The 18,786-nt window shown below is 50.2% G+C and overlaps 1 protein-coding gene across 2 annotated transcripts in view; it reads right to left on the reverse strand.

The window, feature by feature from the left end:
• Positions 1 to 18,786, reverse strand: part of Itpk1 (inositol-tetrakisphosphate 1-kinase) — a 141,042-nt gene that overhangs the window by 27,022 nt on the left and 95,234 nt on the right. For both annotated transcript variants that reach the window (XM_036205994.1, XM_036205995.1), the window contains exon 4: positions 12,181 to 12,298. In XM_036205994.1, coding sequence (XP_036061887.1) covers positions 12,181 to 12,298 — 118 coding nt within the window. The remainder of the gene's footprint in view (positions 1 to 12,180; positions 12,299 to 18,786) is intronic.

Below are 18,786 nucleotides of genomic sequence, written 5' to 3' on the forward strand. Positions count from 1 at the left end.
TCTCAAGCTGGCTAGCTTGATTTTAACCCAGAGCTGACCCACTCACTAGCCAAAACCTTGGAGGATGACTGAACAAACCCAGGTGGGTTGCTGCCAGGAGCATGCTGCCAGTGCCCATGCTGGTCCAAGTCCAGCTTCCCAGGACATGTCAGGTGCCCAAGGTCAAGGTCAAGGGCCCAGCTCTCATTGGCTTTCCTCAGTATATTTTTGTTCTCATTTTCAATGTTTATTTTATAATAAATGAATTTTTCTTTCTCATTTCTGCTTGTATAGAACACTGCTATCCCTCTGTTCCGTATGATCTCGTATTGCTGGCTGCCTGGCTGGTGAAATGTCCCCCCAACATGTAATGTATCATTCTCCACCACAGCCAACTTCAGGGTTATCTCTCCTACATGTGGCTCTTACTTGTGGGGAATTGCTTCCACAGGATGAATTCCCAGGTTTGGGGGTCCACAGGAATGGACATTTCATTGGTTCTTCCACACTGTGTCCCCCAAAGGGTGGAAGTATTACACTGTGGTACCAACAATGAACGACCATGCCTTCCCAGCCCTGACTGGTCCCCTCTTCAGGCAGTATCTTTATGCAAGGACAGGATGGGAAGTGTGGTGAGGAATCCCATCCCCTCTCTGTGGTCATTCTGAGGTCACCAGGTCTGATACGGGGTGAGGCTGGAACAGAGACCTCGGGCAGGACATGAGGTACCACCGTGAGCAAAGCCCTGGACTTGCCCCAGGGCTGGCCAGGCAGCCTTCTAGAGCTTGGGTCCCTGCTCAGTAGTCTGGGGTGACAATAAGCCAGCCTTGGACATGCACAGGAGCTGCAGCACAGCTGAAGGAGGAGAGAATGTTCTGTGTGTGACACCAAAGACACAAAGCCAGCAGGCAGCCTGATGGTCTGTCCTCACCCTCCTCCAGGACACAGAGATTGCACACTAGGCTCCCAGGAGGGAGATCAGGGCCAGGAGAGACAGCAGTTCATATTCCCAGTCAGCAGAACGATGGCCTACTCCCAGGAGAGAAGGCTGCCAAGGTGCAGCGACCCAGGCTGGAACTCCCTGTTCAGGTTGTCACTTCTAATTACACTCTGGACAGACCAGGAAGGGCTCCACAGGAGGCCACATGTGACTAGGCCTACTGACCAGCGTAGTGGTGACCACGCACACAGGTTCCGGTCCATACAAACTCTGCAGGCTCAGTCTGAGCTGGATACTCCCCAGACTCCCTGGAGCTTGGGTTTCACAGACTTCAGCACAATAGGCTGTGGCTGCACCCCTGCAGACCAGTTATCTCGCAAATGAACAACCCACCAGAGTGGGCTCCCATCGCCCCTGATCTGAGGGAGGAGCCCACACGAAGAGTGGGTTGCCCCAGTGCCAGCCCTAATATTTCCACCTGTGCATATGGCCAGGTCACCACACTTCTCATCTGCCCTCCCTCATCTGTAAGATGGAACAATTATGTCACTCATCTCTTGGCCTGCTGAAGGGACACAGGAGGCTTCACCCATGCTGGGCATTTGTAAACTGTCAAGAAGAGTTAGGTAGCCCTGTTGCAATGTGATGGCACCCTCTAGAGGACATCTGGGATGGCCCGCTTCAGCTCACTCAGCACCATATCATGTAGGCCTGCTCTCTTCTAGGACAAAAAAAGGGTGGCCATGATGATCCTAGCTGGGACTTCTTCCCAGCTGTATCAGGAAGTTGCTCCCTGTGACCATCACTCATAACCATCTTTTCTCCACAGAATCCTCTGCCCCAAACCTGTGGCTCTCTGGCATCTCAGGCCTCCCAGCGATGCCTCGCTACTGTAGATTTCCCATAGCCAGAGACCTTAGCTCGCTTCTCAAGCTCTCCCTACTGAGGTAGACTGTGCCCAGTTCCCGGAGTTCACATGGAAGCCCCAATCCTCTCAGCTCGGGGCTGTAGGAGAGAGGGTCTCTTTAATAAGGTATCCAGGTAAAATGAGGTCACTGGAGTCAGCCCTAGTCCATGAGAACTGGTGTCCTTAGGAGCTTAGAGCTGAGCGTGGTGGTACAAGCCTGCCACCCCAGCTACTCAGGGGGTCAAGGCAGGCAGATTACCAGCTCAAGAGACCCTGCCTCAAAATTTAAAAAGAGCTGAGATGCCAAATGATAAGAATACATGCTATCTTGGGAATTATTTCCTATACACACAGTCACTATAAGTCCTAAGAGGGCAGCTAGCTGGGGTCATTGGGAGCCACTAGGGGTGAAGGGAGCATTCCACAGTGGCCACAGCTGCTGCTCTGCTCCTAAGGATTCAGAGGCCCTGAGGCTTCGGGGCCCATCACCCTCCCTACTAACAGCTACAGCCCAACTTGGCCCCCTGGCTACAGGTAAGATACTGTAAGGGGATGCCACTGCAGCTGAGGGTGCAGGACCGGAAGAAGCAAATATCCAGGGTGTGGCATTTCCAAGCAGGGACCAGTGTGGCCCGAGGAAGCATGCCACAGGCAGTTGGGTGAGAGGTTTGCCTCCAGACCATGCTGGTGACCTGAGTCCATCTCCAGGAGCCAAGTGGCTATTTGCACCCGGAATGTTCAGAGCCCAGGAGTGAAGGAGCCAGACACCGGCTGGGACAGGGCCAGAGACATTCCTGAACCCTGACCAGCTGCTGGAAATGTGGATTAGCTCAGTGGCAGCTGTCCCCACTGATTTACAGTCCCTCTAGACCCTAGTGGGCCTTCCCCCACCCCCACTCCCAGCTTCAACTCCCAAACTGCAGCAGCCCCCATGTTTCCAAGACACATAAAACAATGTCTGGAGTGCTCTCTCTGCAAGACACATCCAGCAAGCAGAGATGTTAGCTTAGCCCCAGTGTAGAGACCATGCTCGCTCTGGAGAAAATATATTTTTAAACAGTTTCCTCCATTCCAAGGGGATCCTAAATAGTCAGTGAGAAAAAGAGCAACAACTCTTTTCTCAACCCCAGAGAAGGAAAAACTCCATGGAGGATTCCTTCGAGGAGAAATACAAATGACCAATAAGCATAGTACGAGGTGCTGAGCCTGTCTAAGCATGGTATTAAGATGAGACGGACGTCTTCTCCCCGAGACAGGCTGGTGTGATCAGACAAAAACTGTTCAAGGGTAATACAGCAAGATCTGCCAATATGAGCATGCTTGGAATCTTCAAGCAAGAAATCCAACTTCTGGGGATAAATTTGTACAGAAATATGCAGGAACATCATTAAAAAAAAACCACAAGTCCAAACAAAACTGGATAACCCTATGCACCCAAATAATCAAGTAAATGATGATTGACTGGTTCAAATGCTGAAATATTATACTGTTCAGAAAAGACAGGCCCACTACCCCTCATTTTTAACAGACTCAGAACAGGACAAGGCAGGTATGAAGGAGGTGCAGGTTGTAGCAGTAAATGTGAACATAATCTGGCTTCTGCTTATTTTTAAAAAGTGTATAGATTTCACATATTCCTGCAAAGCAAGAAAGGACTCTAGAATGATGGATTTCAAACTGATTAGTGGCTGCTTTTAAGACCAGTCTGGGCTGGAGAGATGGCTCAGAGGTTAAGAGCATTGGTGCTCTTCTAGAAGACTTGGGTTCAATTCTCAGCACCCACAAATCAGTTCACAACTTTCTGTAACTCCATGGGCACTGCATGCTTTTGATGCACAGACTTACATGCAGACAAAACACCCATCACATAAAATAAATTAATTGATTAAAAAATATTTGAGTCAGCAGCAGGGCAGGTCCTGCAGGCTGATAGAAAACTCAAGAAAAGATGTTGTTGGGCTGGAGAGATGGCTCAGCGGTTAAGAGCACTGGCTGCTCTTCCAGAGGTCCTGAGTTCAATTCTCAGCACCCACATGGTGGCTCACAACCACCTATATATAATGAGATCTGGTGCCCTCTTCTGGTGTGCAGGTGTACATGCAGGCAGAACGCTGTATACATAATAAATACTTTAAAAAAAAGTTATAAAAAATGTTGTCTATTGCTGGAAGTATGGAGCCTTTTGGGGTACCAACTCTGGAATTTTCAAGTGTATTCGTTGGAGCAGGTCTCTTGCTAGAAGAGGTGGAGGAGGTGACAACGTAGACAACTAGATAGAAAAAGATAAGAATAGCTATATCTAGCCGGGCGGTGGTGGCTCACACCTTTAATCCCAGCATTTGAGAGGCAGAAGCAGGTGGCTCTCAGTGAGTTCAAGGCCATCCTGGGCTACAGAGTGAATTCCAGGACAGGCTCCAAAGCTACACAGAGAAACCCTGTCTCAAAAAACAAACAAACAAACAAAGAATAGCTATATCTTATTGATTCGAGGGCATGTTTTTCTATATTTTCCATTTGTGAAATCAAGATGGGTCTCATAATAGGGGGCACGTCACAATTCACTTACCACTCCTGGGTTATAAAGTATCGGTGCATCTTAGAATTGGTAAAAGCTTATACCACCCCAGACTGGACATTTACACTAGTGTAGCCATCAAGGCCCTGAGAAGGGTTACTACAAAGGAGACTGGTAACTAAACACATCCAACACTTTCCCCGTTCCTCTGCTGGGCTTCCGGAGGTACCAAGTGGATTAGAGAGGTGCGGCACTGGAGTTTCATGAGACATGTCGGCAGGTATCACAGCAGCAAAGGCAGCTGGCAAGACCCTGGGGGTGCTGTGAAGGCCAGGTATGGGAGCATGGGGAGCAAGTGTTTGCACCTTCATCCCCATGCAAATAACCCGCGCCTTTCAATGGTACTGAATTCTTTAGCAACTCCATCTTCCTTAAAACCAAAACTTTGAAATGACTTCTTTTCTGGCTAGACTGACAGTATTTAAAATCTTTCAATTCTGCTTTCTGTTCAAGTCTCTTTGTAATTCCGTCTCCCGACTCCTGCAAGGCCACAGCCCTTACTTAACACGGGGAACACAGAACACAGAAGGGACACAACCAGCCTTTGGTTCCTTTTGGGCCTCAGCTGTAGTGGGAGTTGCCATGGACAGTAACCACCCCAACCCACCCCCGCCAGGCTGGCCTGAAAAGGCACAGATTGGGCCTGATGAGGGGTAGTGGCCAGCCCAAGGCTATGCTCCCAAGTGATCTGCCCACAGTGTACTCTGGCCTCAGGGTCAAAGCCCTCCCTGCTCTCCCTGCAGTAATGTAGGGCTGCTCCAGCAGAGAACAATCAGGATTATGTTCCAATGAGGGCTGGGATTTGGTAATCAATCACTTGTAGAGCATCTAGTGGGCATCTGGGACCTTCTCTGGTCAGTCACCTCCTCTACTTAGAAGGCACTCACTCCTGGGAACACTGCCAGTCAGCAGGGCCCCATAATGGAAGAACCTGGAAATCACTGGCCACAAGCGCCAAAGCCTCCATGGCACTGTCCGTAACAGCTACAGAGGTGGGCAGGAATGCAGGAGCCATAGTACCCTAAGGGTTAGGAGCCAGGCTCAGGAACCCTGGGAAAGGCTAAACCCAGACAACAAAGATCCTGTCCCAGACCTGCCTCTGTTCGTCCAGGGACCCTGTGTCATCCAGCTCAATGTCCTCCTCTCTAAAATGGGCAAACCTTCTTCATAGAGTCATCTTGGGAAGAGCCACCACACTGTCAGACATACAGGAAGTCAAGTGACTGCCTGAAGCATGGCTCAGACAAGGTGGGGGTGGAGATGGTAGCTCTCCGAGGATGGACAGCCGCACCCTACCCACAACACCCATCTCCTCTCAGGGAGCCATTTTCCAAAGCTCTAAGTGACATTCTTTGCTTTCCTCTTGGTGTCAAGATTACTCAATTTCAATCCTGCTTCCAAACCTCCTCCAAGATGAACCATGATTAAATTCCCATAAAACCACAGGCAGAGAAGATTGCTTGCACCATGCATACCCCTCCCTGGGGAGGCCAGTGTCTGGGACAGGCCATCTGTCACCTCCCCAGCTCATGTGGGAGGTTACAGGAAGAGGAAGGCAAGAAAGCCAACCTTACCCTGAAGTCCTCAGAGCCCTAAAGGAGGCCTCGAGGACTTGCCCTTTTCCCAAGACCCTTCATAACTGTTATCCCTGAGGACAAGGCCACAAATCCACGCCATCCAGCGACACTCATATGCTTCTCACATATGGCTTCAGCCAATTAGGGAACTGGCTACAGCCATGCCTATAATTGCTCAGTCTGGCACAGCAGAGGTAGGCCTTGGCTTTGGGGCTTGTGTCTCTGGACCCTGGCCTTGTGTGGCACAGTGGGAACTGGCCTTCAAATGCATGCAAAGCAAACTATGGTTTGTCATCGTGGCCTCCTCCCTAGCTCCCCAAGGCCTACACCAAACAATGTCATGTTTCTGGGAGCTTCCGCCTCTAGTTTAAGCTGGGATGAGGCTCAGAGTTGCCTGTGCCTCTGCCTGAGGGGTGGGAGTGGTAGTGGATACAAGGATGGGTGCAGGTAAGGGCAAGTCACCAAGTGACTATCTTCAAGGAGCAGTTATATGAATGAGTCCTGGGCTAGGCTCTGGGTGTGTCATACAGAAACCTCCTAGCCTCATGCTCTCAAGCTGTTGCATTAAGGGGGCTGCTGTTGAGCTCAGGGACAGAGGCTACACCCCACATTGGCCAGGGGCCCAATGGCCATTCCAAATGCCATTCATCCACGGCAAAGGCAGGTCTCCAAAGGAGGAGCTCACATTTTTGGTGTGTCCTGGCAGATGACTGGTGTTCCCTGAGATTCATGCTAGCCCTTCTAGATTTCAGCTGGGCAAAGAGCCTCCCAAACTTATTTCCTGACTCCCTGGCAGCTCAGCATTCAGCTAGTTCTGGCCACTGAGGGAACAATATCTTGCAGCTTCCAGAACCTCTGGGCTTGTTCCCTTTTGCTTGCTCCCCATCCTAACAGTTAGATCTTGGGGTGTGATGGCTAAAGGTTCAGTCACTATCATGGACCGGGAGGGCCATGCTATCAGAGAATGAGGTTCTGCAAGCTGCCTGGGTGCTCATCCTCCAGGCCTTTACACAGGACAAGGGAACCCCTATTTTGCTTATGCTTTGCTGTCATAGCAGCTCACACGCTAACTGAGAGTCTGAGCCCGGCATATGTAAGGCAGAAAATGGGCCCTGCTTCCCTTCCTGGCAATGGGAGGACATGAGCTCTGGGAATGTGAGGCTGAGACCGCAAGGCACTGATTACAAAAACGTGGTCCAGTAGGCTCTAGGCCAAAGTCCTCCCTGTCACCCTGATACTAAAGGGGGTGGTTCTCCTAGAGAATGCTCTGCATGGAGATGGTGGCCACATAAGCATGGACACTGGCCTAGAGACCATGTTATTCTTGGGGTACCTTCCCCATGGGCCAGAGGCATCCTCCTTCCCTAGTCTAGAGAAGCCGAACAGTCCTGCAGCAGCCTCTGCCAGCTCTGGCTCCCCTGAAGGCTGGGTTCTCAGAGAACAGGGGGGGCCACCTCAGCCTGGCGGTGCTGGCAGCTTAGGAAAGGCTAACCAAGCCCCTTCTTTCTACACAAAAGCCCTGTCGCTTGGATTGCTATAATTATCTGAGGGAATTTCGGGGGTAATTATGGTCATTTACAGCATGCCTGAAAAAGGACATGTGCCTCCAAGGAAAAGCTGGTTTTGGGGCACATGCACAAGGATGCATTTCCCAAGAAGGGTCCCTGCACCTGCAGAGGATCTGGAAAGATACAGCAGGGAGCCACCAGGGGCACTGCCATGGAACCACCCCCTGTTTGTAAGAAAGGGCTCAGAAAGTCCCAGGTCCACTGTCCTCCAGGAAGAATACAAGTTGGTTTGGTATAGACAATAAGGAAAATTCTGGGTGCAGCACTCACAGCCTCCCCTCAATACTTCCTGTCAGCCCAGAACCATGTGTGCTTTAGGGTAAAATCAATGTTTCACACAAGCCCTGGCAGGTGAGCCCTGCCTGGGAGGACCTACATAAATCCCCCTACCCTGTAGCTTCTAGAAGACAAGGTCTGGGACTGAGGCTCTGAATCCAGCAGAATGGCTTCTGCCTGGCACCTTCCCTCCAGTGGCCTGTCCCCGGCCTCCCAAGCCTGTCCCGATGTGAGCCATTGGCAAAAGGTCTAGACCCTAGGTGCCCCTCACAAGACACTGGTAGTGACCTCTGAGAGCTGCTCCCAGCCACGCCTATACCCATCTCATCTCTCTTGCTTGCTCAAGCAAGCACAACATTGTCTGAAGACAAAAACAAAGCCCATACTCTCTGGCTTGACATTCTCAAAGTCCTTCGTAAGCACCACTTGGCAGCTTTCTTCAATGCCCTCACCACAATGCTCATCTGCCAGCCTGTCCATTGCATCCTCAGCCCTTGCCTATGCTAGTTCTGCCTAACCAGGGAGGTCTTTCTCCATAGGTACCTAGGGAAGGAGCCCCTAGCAGGCACGGAGCCCTCCGACATCCCTCTGAATCTGAGCACCTTGTCTCACTCCTACTCTAGAAAAGACTCTCAGGACCTCCACATTTGATGCTGTAGTACAGTGGTTCTCAACCTTGCTAATGCTGCGACCCTTTAATATAGTCCCTCATGTTGTAGTGACTCCCAACCACAAACCTTTTTCATTGTTACTTCAGAACTGTAACTTTGCTGTTATGAATCGTAATGTAAATATCTGCATTTCCCCATGGTCTTAGACGATCCCTGAGAAAGTGTTGTTTGACACCCCCCCCCCAAAGGGGTCTTGACCCACAGGTTGAGAAATGTTGCTGTAGTGAAAACAAAGAGTGAGCATTCTGAGGTCAGTAAGGTCAGGCTTAAGGCTGGCCTCAGAGCAGTTCCGGGCAGATGAGCCCACTGCTGGCCCTTCTAGAACTGGTGCCCACCAAAGCCCTGCTCAGCAGGGTGAATTATCATTCACAAGGAAGCCTGAACTATTGGCTTGAGCTCCCCGTCCACCTTGGACAGGGACTTAAACAATGACTGCAACAGAAACCAGTGTTTAATAAGGTCTCATCTAGGAAATGAGTTATGAACCAGAGTTTAGATGCCCTAAAGGCTCAAGGGAAGAGCCCACCATCCTGTGGGTATACTAAGGAATGTCTCAGGTAGCAGCAGGGTCCACCTGGGGCTTGGATACCCGTTACCTAGCCACTGGATTCCCTCTGGAACACATCCCATGCATCTTAGTCTGCATGGTAGGACCAGATTGTCTACAACCACCCAGCAACCAGCAGGCTCACTAGTTCCTGTGCAGGCTGAGGCAGCTTCGGCACCACGGCCCTGCTCCTTGACCACAAGGTGTCCGCTCCCACCATCCCTGAGCTGCCCTTGAAATCAGGGTGCAAGGGCCCTGCTTTCCCACTCATAAAAGTCTTCAACAAGCTCTAAGACCCAATAAAGATGCCTGAGCTCTTGCAGCTGTAGCAGGAACAGTGAGAAGCTACTGTTTTAGGTAGCCTGGTGGGACAAACAGCATACTGTGGTGATACTGTGTTCACTAAAATATTGTGCACCCTAATAGACTTATTAGCATCAGAGAACAGAACAGCCACTAGACATAGAGGCCAGAAAATAGTGGCACATACGCCTTTAATCCTAGCATTCTAGAGGCAGAGATCCGCCTGGATCTCTGTGAGTTTAAAGCCACACTGCAAACAGCCAGGCATGGTGACTCACACCTTTAATCCCAGGAAGTGATGGCAGGAAGCCGAAAGGTATTTAAGGTGTGAGGACGAGGGACTAGAGCTGGTTAAGCTTTAGGCTTCTGCGCAGCAGTTCAGCTAGGATTCATTCTGGATGAGGACTGAGAGGCTTCCAGTCTGAGGAAACAGGATCGGCTGAGGAATTGGCCAGGTGAGGTGGCTGTGGCTTGTTCTGCTTCTCTGATCTTCCAGCATTCACCCCAATATCTGGCTTCAGGTTTGATTTTATTAATAAGAACTTTTCAGATTCGTGCTACAGCACACTATGTTTCTACAGATGAAATCCCCATCATTCTAACTGCTGCCTTGAGGATGAACCACATTATCCAGGAAACACAGAACAGGCTAAGTGATTGGTCGAAGGTCACATGGGCAGCTGGAGCCAGATTCCAATCCAACTTCAACCTGTCTCCCTCGGCAGCCTGTTTCTTTAGCTCCATGGTGCACCTTCCACAGACTCCCAACCCCCACCATACCACACATACACATCTCATGGGCAGGCAGGCCTAGAATATCAGACAAGGCTGTGGGCCTGCATTTCCTTCCACCAGCTAGCCCTTCTCTTGTATTTAGTGCTACTTGCCCTTTATGCGATCAGTGTCCAAACACTCCTTCTCACCTGGGATTTTGGACCCATCTTGGAAAGCAACACAAACCATCCAGACCCAAGGAAGGAGGTTGCTGGCTGCCTGCCTTCAGACCCACAATAACTGATAAGTAGTGCGTATGGGGCACCAGGAATGAAGCCTTTGGACCCCTCCAGGACAGCCTAGCCCAGCTCTTCCCCAGGACAGATTCCCCCTCATCAATGCTCCTGGTAGGACCTTGACCTGCACTGTGTACCCTCTGGTCATGGTTGTAAAAGGCAAGCTTAAGTAAGGGCAGGGAGAGGAAGAGCCACTGGGAGAGCTGTGTGTCTGCAAACTCTCAGGCCTCTACTGTGGTTTAAATATAGTGTGTATCTCCTCCCAAGGTCCATGTGGTTGGAGGTCCCTAAGGCTGTATGTAGTATAAGAGGGAGTGAAACCTTTAATCTGTGGGTGGTGACCCTGGGAGGCGGGTCCAAATGACCCTTTCACAGGGTTCTCCAAAGACCATGGAAAAACACAGATATTTACATCATGATTCATAACAGCAATAAAATTACAGTTACGAAGTAGCAACAAAAATAATTGTATGGCCAGGGGTCACCACACATGAGGAAATGTATTAAAGGGTGGAAGCACTGGGAAGGCTGAGAGCCTCTGCTTTAAGGGGTGGGGGCTGTTTTGTGTGTGTGTGTGTGTGTGTGTGTGTGTGTGTGTGTGTGTGTGTTTCCTAAAGTCAATGGGACTCAGCAGTTTTCACAGGGGGGTTATTATAAAAGAATCAAGTTGGGTTCCGCTCAGCTTTTTGTGTTCATGGTTCAAGACATAACCGCCTGCTGGTTTCCATCTGTGTTCCTTCCTGCCAGTCACCTGCCATGAGCTAACAGTCAAAGGACAGCCCTGCACTGCCCTGCTTGGACTTTACCTTTGAAACTAAGAGGTAATTAAACCTTCCCTCTACTCAGAGAGCTTAGCTCAGGTACTCGGTTATGGTAACAAAAAGCTAACTAACACAGGCTCCGTGACTCATCTGTAAAATGGTCAGGATCACTGTGCCCAGCAAACAGAGAGAGCATGAGAGGCTTCTGGCCAAGCACATGGCGCTTACCCAATACGTGGATGCTCCTCATTCAGGACTACTTCTGGTCCTGTCCCCCGAACTGTGCTCACTAGTGCCGCCCCCACAGAAGGCCACTATAGAGGGGCAGCCAAGGGGAATGGCCCAGCAGACCCTGGGCCAAGGCAAAGATGAACTGTTGCTTAAACTGAAAACAAAATGCCTCAGCAGGGAACACTGGGGCAGGGAGACTAGACAGTTACCTTTCACAAGGATCTTTCTAGAATGTCCATCTCACAGAAACACACACCTTGAAAAGGAAGTCTGCACTCTTTAGGGGCTGCCCTGCTTCCTGTGCGGCCAAGTGGGATAAGAGAAACGAGACCTCTGGATAAGAGCCAGCAGTTGGCAGAAGCTATGCAGTGAAGAGGAGGCTCCGCCCAGGGGAACAGCATGCACCCCATGATGTCCAGCAGCAGCAGCACTGTGCATCTCCCTGCGTTTGATTAAAGGCCCCTGATCTCCTACTGTCTCCTTTGCCCTGTTACATAACTCTACTCCACATGAGCGATTTCGGCACACACTCCTGTTCCCTAAGCACAGTGCTATCAGGCCACCTCATCTCCCCACAAGGGTTCATCACGGCAAACCCCTTTGCAGCACTCAGAACTACTCTCCCCAAGAGCATCCTGTGGCTTGTATTTCTTAACCTTGGTTGCAAAGGAGAACGTAGGTCCTCCTCACCTATGATGGCTGCCCCCATAACTTGTAACTTCCTGTGTCAAAGTGCTCCAGACAAGAATCCTTGCCCTTCCCCAAACATGAATAACCTGTGACCAGAGAGGTAGGTGGGCCACCTGTCGGGAGGCTGAACCACATGTGTCCATACCTTTCATGTAGGCCTCAATCTTGCGAATAAGTTCATAGGACTTGGAGCGGTCTAACAGGGTCCTGATGGCGGGGAGGGGGTCCAAGACGATGGTCTCAGGGTGAGCATCAATGTACTCCTGAAAGAAAGACCCACTTGTGGTTAGAGGAGGAGGCTGTCGCTGTAACAAGGGCAATGAGAAGACAATCCTCTGTGCATCTGTGGCTCTCTTTGTCCTCGTCCCCCATTACATGACTTTGGTTAAACTAATAAAGGGCCCAGAAGAGGACATGTGACCTTGCATCTGTCCAATCAGAGGCAGGCTTGAGGTTCTTCTTGCTGGCACACTGGGACAAAGGGCTTCTCTGCCTCATGAAGGAAGAAACACAGAGATGGGTATCTGTGAGTAGGCACAATGGGAATTTAAGCAGAGGTATGCCTAAGGCCTGAGCTCAGAAGAAAAGAGTAATCTGAGTCTGATGAGGTCATGGGTCCCTTTGGTAAAAGCTAAGACCTGGACCTTCTGCTCAGTATGCTCCATCAGAGTTCCAGTCCAGCCCCCTGCACCAATGGATAAGGACTCCAAGCAGGGCAAGGAAGAGAGGAAAGGTGAAGAGATTCGTGGAAATTCATAAAAATGTGTGATGAACAGGACTGTGCCACTTCCTCCAGCCATACCACCAAGCACTCAGCCCTGTCAGAAATGTGCCAGTCAGGACTTCCTCTTCAATATCTAGCAGGTTTTTGATGGGCCCTACAGAATTGAGGGAAACTGGGGGTGGGGGAGTGAGCCTTTGAGGAGGCTGGCATCATCCTGGGAAGGAGCAATAACTCACATGGGAGACAAGATGCTATAAAACAACTCAGTAAATTAAAGACAGAGGGGCTGGGGAGAGGGACCAGCCAGTGAAGGGCTTGCTGTGAAAGCACGAGGACCTGAGTTCAATCCCCAGGCCCAGTTGCTCATGCTGTGACTCCAGCACTAGGGGAGGAGAAGCAGGCAGATCTCTAGGGCTTGCTGGCTACTCAGCCTATCCTCCCCCCCCCCCCGCCCCGCCCCGCCCCGAGACAGGGTTTCTCTGTAGCTTTGGAGCCTGTCCTGGACTAGCTCTGTAGACCAGGCTGGCCTCGAACTCACAGAGATCCACCTGCCTCTGCCTCCCGAGTGCTGGAATTACAGGCGTGCACCACCACCGCCCAGCCTACTCAGCCTATCCTACTTGGCAAGTTCCAGGTGAGTAAGGGAATGTCTCAAAAAACAAGGTAGACAGTTCCAAAGGAACAACACTTTGAGGGTGACCCCTAACCTACACACACACATATGCACACACACCTACATGTACTGAGACACACGCATACACACCCACCAAGAGACAAGAAAAGCCGCTCCATCCTGACTCCAGGCAGAGTGAGTCAGAACAACTTGTTGACATATGGAAATGAGACCTGTCCTCATTGGCTCTTCAAATTTATAACCTGAAGGATATAATTACAAGATGCTTGTAATTAAAAGGGGCTTCGGTAACAAGGCTGGGCCCGAGGAAGACCTTTCCCCAGCACCTGTGAACATGCACCTATTTGGAAATGGGGTCTTTAGCCATTATCAAGTTAGGATGCAGTCATACTGAGTATGGTTGAGTATGGGCCAGATCTTCCCTTGGCCTCCATGTGGAACTAGCCCTGCTAATATCTTGATTTTAGAATTTTAGCCCCCAAACTGTGACGGAACAAACGGTTGGTAAGTCATCAGGCATATGGTCAAAGACAGCCTTGAAATCAATCAGTCAATCAATTAATCAATCAATCAATCATACAAGTTTACTTTATCACCACTGCCTTGAGGCCAGCCCCACTCTGGCCCACACACCAGGCTGAGGTTAGCAAAGGTCACAAGGGCAGAATACCCACAATGCTGCTTCTCTAGTAAGCTTTATCAACACAAAGAAAGAACCATTGATGCTTTTTAAGAGAACCTATTTTTGTTCCGAGTATCACTTTGAGAGCATTTGAGGCAAAAGCCAGATTCATACTCACTTTGTCTCAAATGGTCCTTCCCATGAACTCACACAGAACTTCCTTTCTGTCCTCTCCCTTGAATGCTTAAATCTCCCTCTCTCCCTTGGATGTGTGCCACCTGGGAGGCCTCTATGTTGGCACCAACTCTAGTAGATTCCATTCCTGAGACTGAGTCCCTTTGCCCCGTGGCTGCTTCTATAGCTACCATGCAGATCTACGAAGAATGGCCATTGGGCCACACCGCTGGGCCCACTACCACTCTCTTCTAGTCTCAGCTTACCTGAGAGCTGTTCCTGAGCCCTGCTTCTCCCATGAAGGCTTTTCATGGGCAAGCACCCCTGCTGGTGGCCTTTCCTTCATCAAAGCGTGCTGACACATAAGCCCACCATTCACTAGTTCCCCTCCTCCTCATCCCACTCACAGACTTACAAAACGTGATTCTACAAATGCCAGTGTTGCGGCCTCTGGACTGACCGCACGGGAACCTGCATGAGGCCGAACTAGGCCTGCTGAATGTGGGTGACAGTTGTGTGGCTTGATCTGTTTGTGGAGTCCCTGGCAGCAGGACCAGGACTTATCCCAGGTGCATGAACTGGCTTTTTGGAGCCCATTCCCTGTGGTGGGATACCTTGCTCAGCCTTGATACAATGGAGAGGGGCTAGGCTCCCCTTCAACTTGGTATGCCAGACTTTGTTGACTACCATGGGAGGCCTTACCTACTCTGAGGAGTGGATGGGGGTAGAGCGGGAGGGAGGTGAGGAGGCAGGAGAAGGAGAGGGAAGGGGGAACTGGGGTTGGTATATAAAATGAAAAATATTTTAATAAATAAATATATTTTAAAAAATGCCAGTGCTGGGTGTCTTGCAGGTGCACCAGATACACCAGTGAAGAGGAACCCCAACACCTGGTTCCCAACTCCATGGTCTTAGCCAGCTCTGAAAGTCCCAGTCAGCCCCTCAGCACCTGGTAGGCAGAGGCAGCCAGATCTCTGAGTTCAAGGTCAGCCTGGTCTACAGAGTGAGTTCCAGGATAGCCAAAGCTACACAGAGAAACCCCATCTTGAAAAACTAAAAAGAAAGTTCCAGCCCCTCCAACCCCTTCCCACTCTACTGCTTCCAGAAGCAGCCTGTTTCAGAAGTAGCCTGGTGTGCCAGGAAGAACATGTGACAGGGACCAAGGCAGCCAGCTACTGACTGGGCTTCTCGGAGTCTCTCAAGACACACTGCAAATGACCCTGAAGGTTCTTGTACATGTGGCCTTAAGTTCCAGGAGTTTATTGGGAAGAGAAAGCCAAGGAGCAGAGTTTCAAGGCCACATGGGGCTTCCCTGGAGAGAGAGCCAGCTGTTTGCTGGTAGCACTGCAGGTGACATTAGGGCCACATGGACTTGCTGTCCTAGACACTCCCCACCCAGCAACTGAAGCCACCTAAACACGAACATACATTTCTTCCCCCTAGGCTCCAACAAAGCTCATACAGTCCCATGTTCCTGCACTGGGACAGAGACCTTTAAATAGAACCCAGTATCATCAAGGCAGGAACTTAAGCCAAAATCACAAGAGAAAGAAGCCACATGAAACTAGAGAGGGAAACAATCTGACAAGCAGGGGCCAGCACGCTTGAAACTGGAATGAAAGCGGAGGTGCACACAGAAGAATCTCTGCCCAGGCGAGCCCATCTCTCTGCAGACGGGAGCAGGGCGAAGGCTTTTTCCAGCTTCCCTGCGATCACAAGTACGTTTTCCTCCAAGCTTTTCAGCTCATCTATTGTATGGAGGGCTGCATGCATTTTCCACAAGTCTCTTAGAATTGCCGAACAAATTGCTGGAAGAAAGACACGAACCATCTCCATGGCAAATGGTAAACACCCATTCCCTCGGAGAGCTGGCCTGCCAAGAGGGACCAGAGTGAGATCCTGAAGTGAACAGAAATGGACAGCCTGGGCCCAGCAGCGTCAAGAGGAGGCAGAAAGTTCCACTGTGAGAAGGGATAAGGAGGCAAACAAGGTGCCCACCAGAGCACAGGCTGATCCGGGACCGCAGGATAATGCCATTAGGGGCTCTGAGGGGGGGGTTGTCGGGGGGGGGGGGCGGGGTAGACAGTTTTCACTGCAGTCTGAGACAAATCAGAAGACTGGGGGAGGCCAACTGTACTATATCTCTGCAGTCCCCTGGCAGGAGCCGGGCTTTACTCTCCAACAGAAAGTGCCATTTGAAACTCCAAATTCAGATCCTGACTGTGTGTGATAGCTAGTTTTTGCCAACCCAATACAAACCTAGACATACTTGGGTAGAAGGAATTCTCACTTGAGAAATTGCTCCCACCAAACTGGCCTGAGGAAGCAACGTCACATCTTGACTGCTATCTGATGTAAGAGGGCCCATCCCACCATGAACGGTGTTATGCCTGGGCAGGCGAGCCCCGGGCTATGGAAGAAAGGAAGCCATGGAAAACAAGTCAGGAAGCAGCACTCCTCCATAGTTCCTGCCTCAGCTTCCCTTGATGATGGATGTAATTGTAAGCTGAAATAAACGCTGCTTTTGTGTACTGTGTTTAACACAGCGAGAGTTGGAAACTGGAGAAGATGTCACATCTTCCATGTCTGGAAGAAAGGCTCTAGAATCAAGTCTGTGGTCCCATGATGTGACCAAAGCTTTGGATAGTGTCCCTAGGGAGCTGTTGGGGTCCAGTGACAATCAATGCATAGAGTGTGGGTAGAAACAGACAAAAAGAATGTTCTACATTTTGCAACATGGGACTCAGCAAACCTCTGTGCTCACCCTGTCCCTACCCTGAATATCCTCATGATCACTAGCTCTGTACTGGGGAGTTGCCTCAAAAGGTCTCAGGCTCCCCAGGACACATATGCGCACAATCCCACTTCAAGTTCTCCCAGAGACACTGCCTGTAGATGATACCCACCTGTGTGCTCAATCCAGCAGGGGCTAGCAGACAGGACTTCATTTGGCTCTGGGAGGAAATACACTGGGCATCTTGGACCTCTAGGTCCTAACCACTGGTCCTAACCATGGGCTCCTAGGAATCGGGAGGTGTGTGCTTCCAAAGGGACAGCAGGAGCTGAACTGACTGCCACAGAGCTGTTGACTATTCTCATGGGAGCCTTTATGAAAAGGAGGTGACCTTGGGCCCTCTCGGCGTCATCTTCCTCCTCTTAGTTCCTCTGAGAGTCACAAAGGCTGGCCTTCTCATGCACTCCTCCCATGCTGGGTGACAGCCAGGAGTCTTCTTGTCACCAAAGCATTGGTACCATGATGGACCTGGACTCACATCCAGGGTGAATTACTACTAATATACTTATTACACACAGGTCATAGGCATGCTTCTCTCACACCCACCCTATCAAGGAGGTCCTGTTAGTCCCTCTAACAAAGAAACCAGGGCTCAGAGCACATGAGATCCTGATTCTGATACCAGGCAAAGAAAAATGGCACAAGAAAACCTGGCTCCAAGAAGGACAGCTCAGTTGCATCTGGGCCAGAACCATCTAGCTCATTCCTAGGAAGCCTTTCTAGTGTGCTGCAATGGGGCTATGGCTGTACAAACTAAAATACTCCACATGGCAGCATGAGGCAGATAACGCCCACAGGAAAAAGATACACAAGGAGGCTACCTCTTCTCTCCCAGTGTGGGAGTCCTGTAGATGGAGAAGCAAGGAAGATCCCTTAGTCCAGCCCGTCTTCTCAGGAAGGAAGTAGTAACTATGCCAAGGTTCCCAGCCCTGGATTAAGTCTAACAAATGAAGACAGGTGCCCTTGGGAGACTGCATTAGTGAGTGACAGTCCAGATGGGTGATTATGAGGAAGATTTCCATGGCACAGAGCAAGGGGCCTGTGCAGGATTCTGAGGCATAGGACTAACATAGAGCTGGGCAGGGCAGTAATGGAAACATACTGAGGTAAAAGGAGACCACATGGAGGGAAGACAGCGGGACTCCAGGGGGGTGGAGGAAATCATGCTGCAAAGAAACAGTTTGGTTCTGCAGAAAGGGAAACCTGGCCTCGGGATGCCAACACCATGTGAGGATGAAGTCTTCGGCCATAGTGTAAAGTGTTTATTGGAGAGGACAAGTGGTTGGCCTTCTGGCAGACCAGTTAAGGACATTCAGTGTACAGCTATGGTGATATTTTATTTGTGCTGAAATGTGATTTTATTTGTATGTTAATAAAGTTGCAGGGGGGGGGTGGTGTCAGAGCTAATAGCAAGCCATTTAGCCAAAGTCTGGCAGTGGTAGCACACACCTTTAATCCATCACATGGCAGGTAGAGTCTGTGTGTTCAAGGACATAGCCAGCTTGGAGGCACACGCCTATAATCTCAATACCAACCCTAGAAGACCTGGAGGTCTGTATAGACAGGCAGTGACCAGGAAGTCATGTGGTTGGGTTTAGAACCAATGAGAAGGCAGAACAGAAAATCAATAAAAAATACACACAGGAAGTAAGTCTCTTTCTCAGGGGAAGGACGGCAGGTGGTAAGAAGGTGTTCTTAGCTCTAGGCTACTGCTCTCTGATCTCTGGGCTTTTAACTGCATTTGGCTCTGTGTTTCTTATTTAATAAGACTGTTCAGAATTACATCTACATACAGCCATCAAG

The sequence above is a fragment of the Onychomys torridus genome, chromosome 14 (assembly GCF_903995425.1).
Source record: "Onychomys torridus chromosome 14, mOncTor1.1, whole genome shotgun sequence".
In the NCBI taxonomy this organism is placed as follows: Eukaryota; Metazoa; Chordata; class Mammalia; order Rodentia; family Cricetidae; genus Onychomys; species Onychomys torridus.